The 10,696-nt window shown below is 63.9% G+C and overlaps 5 protein-coding genes across 5 annotated transcripts; 1 reads left to right on the forward strand and 4 right to left on the reverse strand.

Moving 5' to 3' along the window:
• Positions 1-223: 223 nt before the first annotated feature.
• On the reverse strand, positions 224-1,522 carry AMSG_06678 (uncharacterized protein; the record flags this gene model as incomplete). The annotated part of the gene is made up of 1 exon (XM_013901286.1): positions 224-1,522. The coding sequence occupies one exon, from the start codon at positions 1,520-1,522 to the stop codon at positions 224-226; it is 1,299 nt and encodes a 432-aa protein (XP_013756740.1).
• Positions 1,523-1,762: 240 nt separating this feature from the next.
• AMSG_06679 (uncharacterized protein) lies at positions 1,763-3,628 on the reverse strand (the record flags this gene model as incomplete). Its single annotated transcript, XM_013901287.1, has 2 exons — positions 1,763-3,328; positions 3,592-3,628. The coding sequence occupies 2 exons, from the start codon at positions 3,626-3,628 to the stop codon at positions 1,896-1,898; spliced, it is 1,470 nt and encodes a 489-aa protein (XP_013756741.1). The 3' UTR covers positions 1,763-1,895.
• A 1,408-nt stretch (positions 3,629-5,036) lies between these two features.
• AMSG_06681 (mRNA decapping complex subunit Dcp2) lies at positions 5,037-6,365 on the reverse strand. The gene is made up of 2 exons (XM_013901288.1): positions 6,183-6,365; positions 5,037-5,967 (listed from the first exon to the last, which is right to left on the reverse strand). The coding sequence occupies exons 1-2, from the start codon at positions 6,302-6,304 to the stop codon at positions 5,067-5,069; spliced, it is 1,023 nt and encodes a 340-aa protein (XP_013756742.1). The 5' UTR covers positions 6,305-6,365; the 3' UTR covers positions 5,037-5,066.
• Positions 6,366-6,789: 424 nt separating this feature from the next.
• AMSG_06682 (leucine-rich repeat-containing protein 23) lies at positions 6,790-8,452 on the forward strand. The gene is made up of 2 exons (XM_013901289.1): positions 6,790-6,949; positions 7,273-8,452. Exons 1-2 carry the CDS (start codon positions 6,800-6,802, stop codon positions 8,398-8,400), a joined length of 1,278 nt encoding a protein of 425 aa, XP_013756743.1. The 5' UTR covers positions 6,790-6,799; the 3' UTR covers positions 8,401-8,452.
• AMSG_06683 (Poly(A) polymerase gamma) lies at positions 8,423-10,300 on the reverse strand. Its single transcript, XM_013901290.1, has 2 exons — positions 8,744-10,300; positions 8,423-8,582 (listed from the first exon to the last, which is right to left on the reverse strand). The coding sequence occupies exons 1-2, from the start codon at positions 10,292-10,294 to the stop codon at positions 8,520-8,522; spliced, it is 1,614 nt and encodes a 537-aa protein (XP_013756744.1). The 5' UTR covers positions 10,295-10,300; the 3' UTR covers positions 8,423-8,519.
• Between the last annotated feature and the right edge of the window lie 396 nt (positions 10,301-10,696).

The following is a 10,696-nucleotide window of genomic DNA, read 5'->3' on the forward strand; positions in this document are numbered from 1 at the left end:
AAAGGGCCGAGACAGGTTTTTTCAGCAATTTTTGTCTCGAATAGCAGCACCCTCCTCTCTGGCCGCTCCATCTGTTGGCTTCCCCACGCCTACAACGACGCACGAGTGTGTATCAACGTGTTTGCCAGAAGGCTTCAAAATATACTCAAGCGCTCGCTGCTTAGTAGTTTAGTAGCGGCCGCCGGCAGGGAGCGGCCTCGCCGACGACACTTTGCCGGCCGCTTCACTCGCCCGACGCCGGAGCACGGAGCTGGAGCGTGTCGGCGGTGACGACGGCGGCACGCGGGGTGTTGGGCATGGATGGCGTCTGCGCCCCAGATCGGAGTCGCGGCGTGCCCGAGCGCGAGCCGCCGGCTGAAGGCGGCAGCACGACCGAGGTCGGCGCCGCGCGGCGCCGCTGCCGACTTGCGCTGCCGGCCGATGACGAGCCACGCGCCTGGATCGACGACGACGCCGCCTCAAACGCCGACAGCGCTCGGGTATTGCTCGCTTGGTTGCGGGCCACGGCAAGGTCGTCTAGTGCGTCGTGAGTGGCGAGCGGCAAGTCGTCGTCGATCATCGACAGCGTCGGATCCGACAGCGAGCACCCGGCCGTCCGCTTGGCCGACTGGTACCGGCTGTGTGCGTCCTCGACGCCCGACGGGTCGAACACGTTCATCAGCGTGTCGGCCGTCTGTAGCGGACGAGGTGGTGCGGCACCCGGTGCCACAGCCACCGCCCTCGCAACCTCCTCGACCTCGCCGAGCGCGAGAACTGCGTGGAACGAAAACGCGTCGCGGGTGAGCCAGAGCGAGCGGAAGACGTGAAACGGGTCGTCGAGCCCTAGCGCAGACGCGCTCACAGCAAGCTTACGAATGGCTGCAAAGATCGGGAGCGTGACCTTGATCCGACACGCGTCGAGCTCGTTCTGCGTCGCGTACAGCAGATACATCAGATACAGCATGGTGATGCGTGTGTGGAGCGGATGGTGCGGGAGGACAAAGTACGGAAGAATGTACGAGAACAAGCCGTCGATAAAGTCCTCATTTGGCAGTGCATTCGGTCGCCCGTGATGGATGTACGACATCTGCAGCGTCCGCCATGTCTCCTTGAACAGCCCGAACCGGAGACTCAGGATCCGCGACCGCGCATCGTCCGTCTCCTCGCCCTTGCCCTCGCCAGACTGACTTCCCAATCCACCAAGCCTGGCATCCATGCCCCCGCCCACCACGTCCATGCCCATGTCCAGGCCCGTCGGGCTCGCCTCGGTCCCCGCCTCGGTCCCGGCCTCGGTCCTGGCCTCGGTCCCGGCCTCGACTCGGGCCTTCACCGCCGCCAGATACGTGGCCACACACCGGCGCAGATCACCGATGTGCGGCTCTAGCTGCTTGGTATCAAACCGATACAACACCATCCTCCGTGCCCGGTTCTTGGTAATGGCCGCTCGCCGCTTCTTGGCCTGTTGGACCTGCATCCGCCGCTGCGCCGCCGCCTGAACAGCCGCCTCGGACAGCCGCGGTACGCCTCCACGTCCTCGCGACATTGCTCCTCCCTCACGTATACCCGCTACCCTTTGGCTCTGGCTCTGGCTCTGGCTGTGGCTGTGGCTGTGGCTGTGGCTAACAGCTCTTTCTCCTTGCGCAGAGCGACAAGTGCCGCTGCTATCGCTGCTGGGGCTGGGGCTGGTGCCCTCTGCCGCTGCCGCTGCCGCCGGCGAGCAGACGAGTCGCCCAATTTCGGGCTGCGCAGCACGGAGCGCAGTGAGGTTCGCGCGCGTGGGCAACCACCACGGTCTGTTTCATTGAGCGCTACTCGCCTGCAGTATGCTTGTCATCGTCGACGATTCTGTCGGGCGGGTGCGGCTTTCGGTTGATCACAGGCACAGCAATGCCTCATCCAATCGCGGGTGGGGTGGGCTAGACATGGACTTCGACAGGCTCAAACTTGGTCGAGCGCGGCCTGATCATCATGTCAACAAGATCGTCAACAGCGACAAACTCCGACGGGTTGGCACGGGCTTTGGCGGCCGCCGACGGCGGGGAGGTCGGACTCGTGGCGGGCAACGCTTCCGGGAGGAGGACCGAGGCTGGGACCAAAGTCGAACCCGAGCCTGCTGCGGCGAGCCGCGCCGACGCGACCTCGTTCTCGATGGTCGTCGGCTGATAAGGAAAGTCGACAAGGATACGCCGGCGCTCGCCCGAGTAAGTGAGCGTCGGTGGGCGCGGGCGGACGTCGTGTCGGAACCGCAGCTTGGTGAGTCCGTCGTCGAGATGGGCCTTGTAGCCGGCGTTGGCATACAGCGCGTTGTCGTCCATGATGTCGACAAGCTCAGCCGGCGCCTCGGCGTGGACGGTGCCAGAGTCTGCTGCGTCGGCCTGAGCCACCGATGCCGCGGCCTTGACGGCGGCCACGGTGGCGGCGGCGGTCGAAGGCCGGATGCCGCGGGCGGCTGCTGCTGCTGTTGTCGCCTCCACACGGTCGAGAATCCGCTGCCGGCGATCGGGAATGGCCGACGCTGTCGCCGGCCGCGCCGACACTGTCTCTCGCCATCTACGCCGGGCCCCATCCGACTGCCGCATCACCCGATCGACGGCAGAGTCGAGCTCGGTCGTCGAGCAGTGGGTATTGGGCTTACCCTCGTCAGAAGGGTGGCCTGCGTCGTCGCCATACCGGCGAGTATACATGGTCATCAAATCGTCGGGCGTCACGTCCGGTCCGAGGTGGCGCTTGAGGACAGCGTCGGGCACCTTGCCTGACACCATGGCGTCAAGGATGCAGTACGCGTCTGGCGTCATGTTGTACTCGCCCATCGACCGCTTGAGGCGCTCGAGAATAACGCCCTCGACCCCGTAACGGTCGCCGCGGACCGAGAACTTGCGGCTCGCCAGCGACGCTGCGTGCAAATCGGGCGCAAGCCGCGCCCGTGCCACAGAACCCGAGTATCCAAAGGCGTGCACCTTGGGCAGCTTGGGCGTGACAAACTGCGAGCGGACGCCACGCGCGAGCTCGTACGCTTGAATGTGCATCTCGGCCGCCGACTGGGTGACGTCGGCATTGAACCGGGCTGATTGCTCGCGGACATGTGCCGTCCGCCGGCCCGAGGCAAACAGCTCGTGTGTCCCGTCCGCAAACTGCGCCTCCCACGCCGACCGGATCGCCCTCTTGTTCGATCCGCCGCCGCATGAGCCCATCATCCTCGCTCCCGCCGTGACTGGTCGCTTTCGCCGCCGCCGGGCCTGGCCCTGCTGCTGCCCCGCCGCCACCTGCGACGGCCCGGACTTCCGTGAGGAGCTCTTCCGCTTCTGCCGCGGCGCCATCGGACGGGAAGCCGGCGCGCCCGACGACCTCGCTATAGTGTTCGACCTCGCCGATGCTGCCCGCTTGCCCAACTTTGTCCCCGCCTGCCCGTACTGTTTTGGACACCACCGCTGCGCTTCTGTCTCCGACCTGCTGCCGATGTGCCACTTGCGCCCGTTGCGCCGCTTGCGCCGCTTGCTCGTTCTGCCGACGACCGTTGACCCGACCTGGCTGCGGACGCCAAAGCCGCTGGCGAGTTGTCTTTGCCACGGCTAGGTGGAGCAGTACATGGCCGCTGTGCATATGGTCGTTGACTTCCGTAGGTCTTTCCGCGCGTCTCGATACGCGACATCCCCGCCCCTGTAGCGAGCGTCGAGTGTGGTGGCTGGTCGGCAGCGGGTGGCGAGCGGCAATGGTCATCATCACACGCCAAATTGACATCTCAAGTACGGTGCGGCGCGTTGCTTGCGAGCGCGAGAGGTAAGATCGGCGACATTTGATCACACCAGAAGCCACCCTTGTATGATGGCTATGTGGCTCACGTTGGCTGTGAGGGGTTTTTTGTTGTGTGTGTGTGTGTGTGTGTGTGTGTGTGTGTGTGTGTGTGTGTGTGTGTGTGTGCGTGTGAAGGGGTCGGGGACAATGGTCCGGTAGACTGCGCAACCTACTGCTACAGGCAAATGCAATTGTGGCTGCGATGTGCCAGCATGGGACGCATGCTGATCAAAGCAAGAACAGGAGTGTTGGCGCATGGGGTGGGCACATCATCGGGTCGGGCGATGCAGCTGGTACCAGGCTGGATCAAGAGCTCGACGGCTCGAGCGAGTGAACCACAGTGGCCATGCGGAGGCCAAGAAAAAACACCAGGACAAGCACAACCACAAAGGGGAGCCATTGGTAGCACGAGGCCGGTGGCGGCTTGCGTGATCTCAGCTGCGATGAGCGAATGTGCGCGGTAACCGGGTGGCTCGCGGCAATCTCATCAGCCACGGCACGGAGATCTGCAAGGAGCATGGCCTTGGACGTCCGCGGTTCGGCGTAGGCGTCTGCAACGTCGAGCAGCCGGACGCGAACAGCAGCCAGCGAAGCGATGGCGCCAGATGAGGCGTCGTCGCTGCTCCCTCCACTCTCACTTGCGGCAACCTCTGCCGCACGATCTGCAGCCTCCTGCACAGCCTTCTCGGCTGCAACATGGGCCCGCTCGAGCTCAGCCTCACGTGCAAGGACAACCTTGCGCAGGGCATGGATCTGCTTGTTAGCGACCTCGACCGAGGTGGCGAGGTGATGAGCACGATCATCCAAGTCGGCATAGGCTCGATTGGCTGCGTCGAGCTTGGCCTGCAGCTCCATCGCCTGGGCTTCAAACGCGTGGGCCATCTTGGTCGCCTCAAAGGTAGCGTGCTGCGCCCCCGTCCGCAGCTCGCCGATGACCGCCAGAAGGAACTCGCGCTCGGCCTCGCGGTCTGCCAGCTGGCTGCACTGCGCAACGAGCACAGACATGGGCTCCTCCACCAGTCCCTCTCCGCCCGACATCTTGCTGTCGTCCATGTCTCGAGGGCCGGGTGTCGTCGCCGTGGGGGATGAGTGCGGTGGAGGTAGCGCTGTCTGCGGCGAGTTGCGGCGAGTCGGGGGGGGAGGCCGCAGCCGACGAGATGGGCGCGCGGCCTGATGCGGTTGCAGAGGGCAAGGTGGATAGAGCGCTCGAAAAGGGAATGACTGGGGGAGGGGAGGGGAGGAGAGGGGGGGAGGGGGGGGCATCTTTGACTGCTGCTCGTCTACAGAGGTGGGGGTCATGCCGAGGCGAGGGCGGCGGTGAAGGCCGACATGATGGCCGGGCGGTCAAAGGCAAAGTTGAGGAAGGGGTTCGGCCGCTGGTTGGCAGGTGCAGCCGGGGAGGAGACCGCCAATGCGGAGGTGGACGGCGACGGTGTTGCAGGGCTCGCAGACTTGGTCGAGCGGGCGGAGGACGGGAGAAGGAGCGAGCCAGAGGCGGCGCGGGCTTTGATGATCTTGCGAATACGCTTCTTGTTGGAGCGGATCCAGGCGCGGAGCTTGTTGGAGACGGCCGAGATGGTGAACATGCGCTTGGACGAGATGCCATGGACCTCCTTGTTCTCGCCGTACATGGGCAGGTCGGCGACAGGGAACCACTTGATCTCGGAAATTTCCTTGCGAGTCATGGTCTCGAACACAGTGTCCATGGGAATGCCCGCAATGACGAACAGGCGCATCTCCTTGCCACGGATGACGCACTTGACCAAGTCGGTCTCGGAAATGTACGGCGCAATGTCAAAGCCGATCTCCTCGTAGACCTCACGGATGGCGCACTCGACGTCACTCTCGCCCTCATCAATCTTGCCCTTGGGGAACATCCACGAGCCCTTCGAGCCCCAGCCCTTGACAATAAGGCAGTGCTTGAGCGTCGGGTCGAGCAGGATGGCTCCACGCGTCGGAATCTTGGCCTTGTACTCGGAAAACCCGGTCATGATGTCCGACAGGAAGCTGTGGTACGGCTGAAGCAGCGGGCAGTGGTGGAACATGACAGCAGAGAAGGCGCGGAAGCCCATCGACGGCAGGAACTCATGCTGCTCGCAGAAGTAGTCCTCATAGAACCAGTGCGCCTGCTCGATGGCGAAGCAGATGCGCTCAAACGACGACAGCTCCTCATCCGGCAGATTGATCAGGAAGCGGCTGTGGCGAGAGCAGTAAATCACCGCACGTATGTGAGTATGCGTGTGTGTGTGTGTGTGTGTGTGTGTGTGTGTGTGTGTGTGTGTGTGTCGTGGGGGTGGTTGGTGGTGGTGGTGATGGTGCGCCTTGGCCATGACCCCAGCCTCGGCCATGACCACGACAGCAACGACAGACAGAGACAGCCCCCCCCCCCTCCCTACCACACAACAACGTACGAACTCAGATCATCCAGTAGCTCAGACAGCAATGCCACCTCGTCCACCGACAGCTTCTTGTTCGAGTGTGACTTGAAGACGGCACGGAGCTCCTTCAGCGGTGTGCTGGGAGAAGAAGACATGGCAGGGGACGGGACGGGAGAGGGAGGGAGAACGGAGAGCGGGGAGGAGGGGGGGGAGGGGAGGAAGGGGGGAGGAGGTGTAGGGGAGGAAGAGGGCTGGTCTTCTCTGCCACCGCTGCTGTTGCCCGCTGCATACCGCCCCCCCCCCCTCCCCTCCCCGTCAGGTCGCACTTGGTCGCCGCCCGCCCACTCGCCCGCTCGCCCGCTCGGCCGCCCGCCCTACGCCATGACGATCAAGCCAAAGGTGATCAACGCCACCAAAGTCGATCACACGCTACATGGAGATACCCATGGCAATTGAGATCGTCTCATTGGTGACATGCGCGGTTTCATCCATCCTATCTCCCATCCTGACGGCATTTGACGTTACGTAGCCATCGGCAGACGGCGTCGGTTGGCAGGAGACCAGTGGGGGAGGGGGGGGGGGGGGGGGACAAGGAGTGGGTGAGAGGGGTGCGAGGAGCGAGTGTAGCAACCACCCAGCTCGCGACTGACATGTCTGAGTCCTCGTATGATGCGTATGACGAGGATGGCTCGTACGCCGAGGGTTCGTCCTATGGCTATGGGGGCACCCCAGAGCCAGACGGTGTGGACGGTGCCGGCAGTGCTAGCGGCGACGAGCCGACCGAAAGCGAGCCGGAGCCGGTACGTACAGAGCTGGCTGATGCGACATTTTGGGCTGCCATGGAACTGAGTGTGAGTATGGAGGGAGATGGGACGTGTACTTGGGGATGTACTTACTCTGGGCTTGGTCATGTGCCTCGTCGGGCTGGGCTGCTGGTTGTGGTTGCCTGAATGGGGGGCGGTTGTCGTTGACCCCCAACTGCCGCTCGCTTCACGGCCAATGCCATGGTGGATGGTGGGTGTGGACGGATGGATGCTGGTGGCGATGGATGGGGTGGATGTGGACGTGGGCGTGGACGTGGGCGTGGTGTTGCATGTGTGTTGCTGCTCGATTTGGAGGACAGATCAGCAAACCGCTGGCCAAGGACGATCTCACCGACGCGCTGTCTGTCTTGGCCAAGACGGGGACGGGCTTGGAGCATGCGTTTGTGCGGCTTGAGCTGCATGATGCAGAGGTGACAGATATTGAGCTGCTGGCATCGTACCCGCATCTGCGGTACGTGGACCTGTCAAACAATGCGATCACGTCGATCCGGCCGCTGTCGCGGCTGGACCAGCTGGCGTGGCTCAAGCTCGAACACAACGCAATCAAGGCCGTGGACATGCGGACGCGGCCGTTTCTGCAAGTCGCGCTCCTTGCGCACAACAAGCTGACGTCTGTGGCCGGGATGGCGCACCCGCGGCTGGCGACGCTCGACGTCTCCCACAACGCGTTCGAGGCCTTTGACGGCCTCGACAACCTCACAAGTCTGGAGCGGCTGTTGGCCACCAACAACGAGCTCACATCGACGGCAGGCATCCACGCCAGCTCGCTCAAGGAGCTGCTCCTGGCCGACAATGCCATCAGCGCTGTTGAGGACATGGAGCACCTTCCAGCTCTTTCGCTCCTCGACATGCAGCGGAACGAGCTCTCGTCGCTCGACGGCTTTGTTCCGCAGCTGGCCGCGCTCTCGGTCGTGGACCTCTCGGAAAATCACATCGAAGACATTGCCGAGGTTGCCAAGCTCGCAATCCTCCCGTCGCTCTCGTCGCTCTTCCTCTACGACAACCCGATTGTCGAGCTCGACGACTACCGGCTGGAAGTCCGGATTGTCCTGCCCAAGCTCAAGGTACTTGACGGCGAGGACTACACCACCGACGAGATTGAGGAGGCCCAGCTTGTCGCCGCTGAGCGCGCCGAGTTTGAGCGTCGCAAAAAAGAGGAGGAGGAGGCCATGCTCGCCGCCGAGCAGCAGCGGCTGGCCGACGAGGAGAAGGCTGCCCAGGAGGAGCTGGCCCGCGAGAAGGAGCGCCGCGAGGCTGAGGCTGCCGCCGGCGAGGACGGCGAGGACGGCGACGATGGATCGGCAAGCAACGCCGGAAGCGGCGAGGACGATGAAGGCTACGACGACGACGACGGCGACGGTGAGGGCTCGGGCGACAACGGGTCCGAGTACGACGACGACGGCACGTACGACGGCTATGACTACTGATTGATGGCTTTAACGTAGGAATGCGTCACAATAACAGCGTTTACCCAGCACTGCCCACTGGCCATCGGCCCCTGCCATCTGCCCACTGCTCACTGCCCACTGCTCACTTGATCGAGCCTCTACTCGAGCATCTTCTGTTTCTTAGCCGGTGCGGCGGCCGGCGCCTCGTCCAGCGGGCGCTTCTTGGTAGTCGGCGCTGATGGCGGCGCCGGTGCGGGCGCGGGTGCGGATGCAGGCACGGGCGCGGGTGCGGTGCAGGCGCGGCCGCGGGTGCGGGTGCAGGCGCGGGCGCAGGCGCGGGCGCGGGCGCGGGCGCGGGCGCGGGTGTCGCTGCGGCAGCGACCGGCGCAGGAGGCGGCTGTGCAGCGATAGCAGGAGGCGCAGCGACAGCAGCGGTGGCCGCTGCGGCAGCCTTGGCCGCTGACTTTTCGGCCTTCCGGCGAGCCTTCATCAGCTCCTTGACAAACGGCGGGAGATCCTTGCGCTTGAGCGGGAGGATGTCGATGGTCATGTCCGACGAGCGGTCGGGCCACTCGGAGAGGCGCTTCTGGAAGGCAAAGGCCGGCGCACCAAGATCGATGCGTTTGTTGCGGCGCTTGAGCAGATCCTCGGCAAACTGGACGCCGACGAAAAAGACGCAGTTCTGGCGATCCTCGCCCGGAATGACGTTCTCAAACTCCTTTGTGTACGGGTGGACTGCCTCGATCTGGAGCTCGTTCTCGAGTTTCATGACAAAGTCGCGCAGGAGGCGCGACTCGACGTAGCCATGCCACACGCCCATGGCCTCGGGCGTGGCCGCGTACGCTGTGATCATGAAAAACGTGCGGTACATCTTAAAGAAACGCGGCGGCTCAAAGAGCTTGCCCCAGCTCGCCTGCCCGGCGTAGACGGCGTTGACAATCTCCTCGCCGCGCTCAAACTCGGCCCGGATGATCTCGATTGTTGAGCGCGTGATGTTTGTGTTGGCGTTGAGCGACGGGTACGCCGGCGTGAGAACCGGCATGAGGTGCCCGCGGTCGCGGTAGTTGGTCGGGTCCCACTGCGTGAGGCCGAGCATCGAGTCTTGGGCCGGGACGAGGCGGATCGGGTTCTTGCGAAAGTTCCACTCCTTGAACAGCTTGAAGAACATCGAGATGATCTTGGCCGGCGCCCCGTAGGGAACAAGCTGGCAGACGCGCGCCACGAGGATGGCGAGCGTGATTCCGTTGAAGAAGCCTTTGAGAAAGCCGTACAGCAGCCGTGACTTGGACCAGAGCCGGATGGCGCGGAGGACGAGCCGGAATGGGGCCGGATCCGGAATGACCTTGAGGATCTTGTCGGTCACCCGCGAGCCATTGAGCGTGCGCGCGCCCGAGTCGGTCATGCCCTGCAGCACCATGTCGTTGTCGAGCTGGAGCGTGTCTGGGATGGCTGACATAGAGAGGGAGGCCACAATGAGATCGATCTGGATGGTGGCAAAGACGATCTTAATGATGGGCACAACGGCCTCGCGAACCGCCACAAGCTCGGTCACCTCGGGCCGCGCCTCCAGCCGCGCCTTGAAGGTCTTGAAAAAGTCGTCGACGGTGGCGTCGCGTGGCAGGACGCAGAGCGTGTCAATATCCGACGACTCGGTGCAGACGCCGAGCCGGTACGAGCCGTAGGCAAAGATCTTGCCCCCGGCCGATGCCGCCACAGACGGCGGCTGCTTTTTGGCCAGCAGCGTCTCTTTCACCCAATCCTTCACCATCTTGTTCAGCTTGCCGATCACCTTTTGCCGCAGCCGCGCATGGGCCTCGGGCTCAAACTGGCCTCGCGCCACAAGCTCCTCCCGCAGCGCCCGCGACAGCGCCTTCTCGCCCTCGGTCGCCGTGTCAAGCGTAAGCGGCGGCGTCACGCCCCATTGCAGCGACATTCACCGGTGTCTTCAGACTCCTTTACGAGGGGGAGTGGGTGCGGTGAGGGGTGGGAGGGGGGGGAGGGGAGGGGGGGGGGGGGGAGGGAGGGGGCGAGGTGGTGCCCGTGCCCAAAGCCCATACCTCGCGGCTGGTGACTGGCGCCCTACCGCGCCTCACAAGGATCGCCAGCCGGCCGAGTCGCACAAAGGACGACTGCAAGTCGGCGGGGCGAGATGGCGAGCATATCAATCGCTCGCAGCGATGACATGCTACAGGAAGAGAGAGAGAGTGCGCTCGAGAGAGAGGGGGAGGGAGAGGAGGTGATCAACGCACATGCAGATCATTCATCATGTTCTGATCTGGTCCTCTTCGTAGTAGCGGTGGAGGGGGGGGGGGAGGGAGGGACCTCTGGCTTAAGA

Source organism: Thecamonas trahens, assembly GCF_000142905.1.
Source record: "Thecamonas trahens ATCC 50062 unplaced genomic scaffold supercont1.30, whole genome shotgun sequence".
Classification (NCBI taxonomy): domain Eukaryota; order Apusomonadida; family Apusomonadidae; genus Thecamonas; species Thecamonas trahens.

What these genes read in the sequence shown, in the direction of transcription:
- AMSG_06681 (XM_013901288.1), bottom strand. Translation starts at nt 6,304, where the DNA reads ATGTCTTCTTCTCCCAGCACACCGCTGAAGGAGCTCCGTGCCGTCTTC. An exon ending in CTACTGGATGATCTGAGTTC is followed by an intron (nt 5,968 to 6,182) that starts GTACGTTGTTGT and finishes CTCTCGCCACAG; the next exon opens with CCGCTTCCTGATCAATCTGC.
- AMSG_06682 (XM_013901289.1), top strand. Translation starts at nt 6,800, where the DNA reads ATGTCTGAGTCCTCGTATGATGCGTATGACGAGGATGGCTCGTACGCC. An exon ending in CCGAAAGCGAGCCGGAGCCG is followed by an intron (nt 6,950 to 7,272) that starts GTACGTACAGAG and finishes TTTGGAGGACAG; the next exon opens with ATCAGCAAACCGCTGGCCAA.
- AMSG_06683 (XM_013901290.1), bottom strand. Translation starts at nt 10,294, where the DNA reads ATGTCGCTGCAATGGGGCGTGACGCCGCCGCTTACGCTTGACACGGCG. An exon ending in CACAGCCGCCTCCTGCGCCG is followed by an intron (nt 8,583 to 8,743) that starts GTCGCTGCCGCA and finishes CCGACTACCAAG; the next exon opens with AAGCGCCCGCTGGACGAGGC.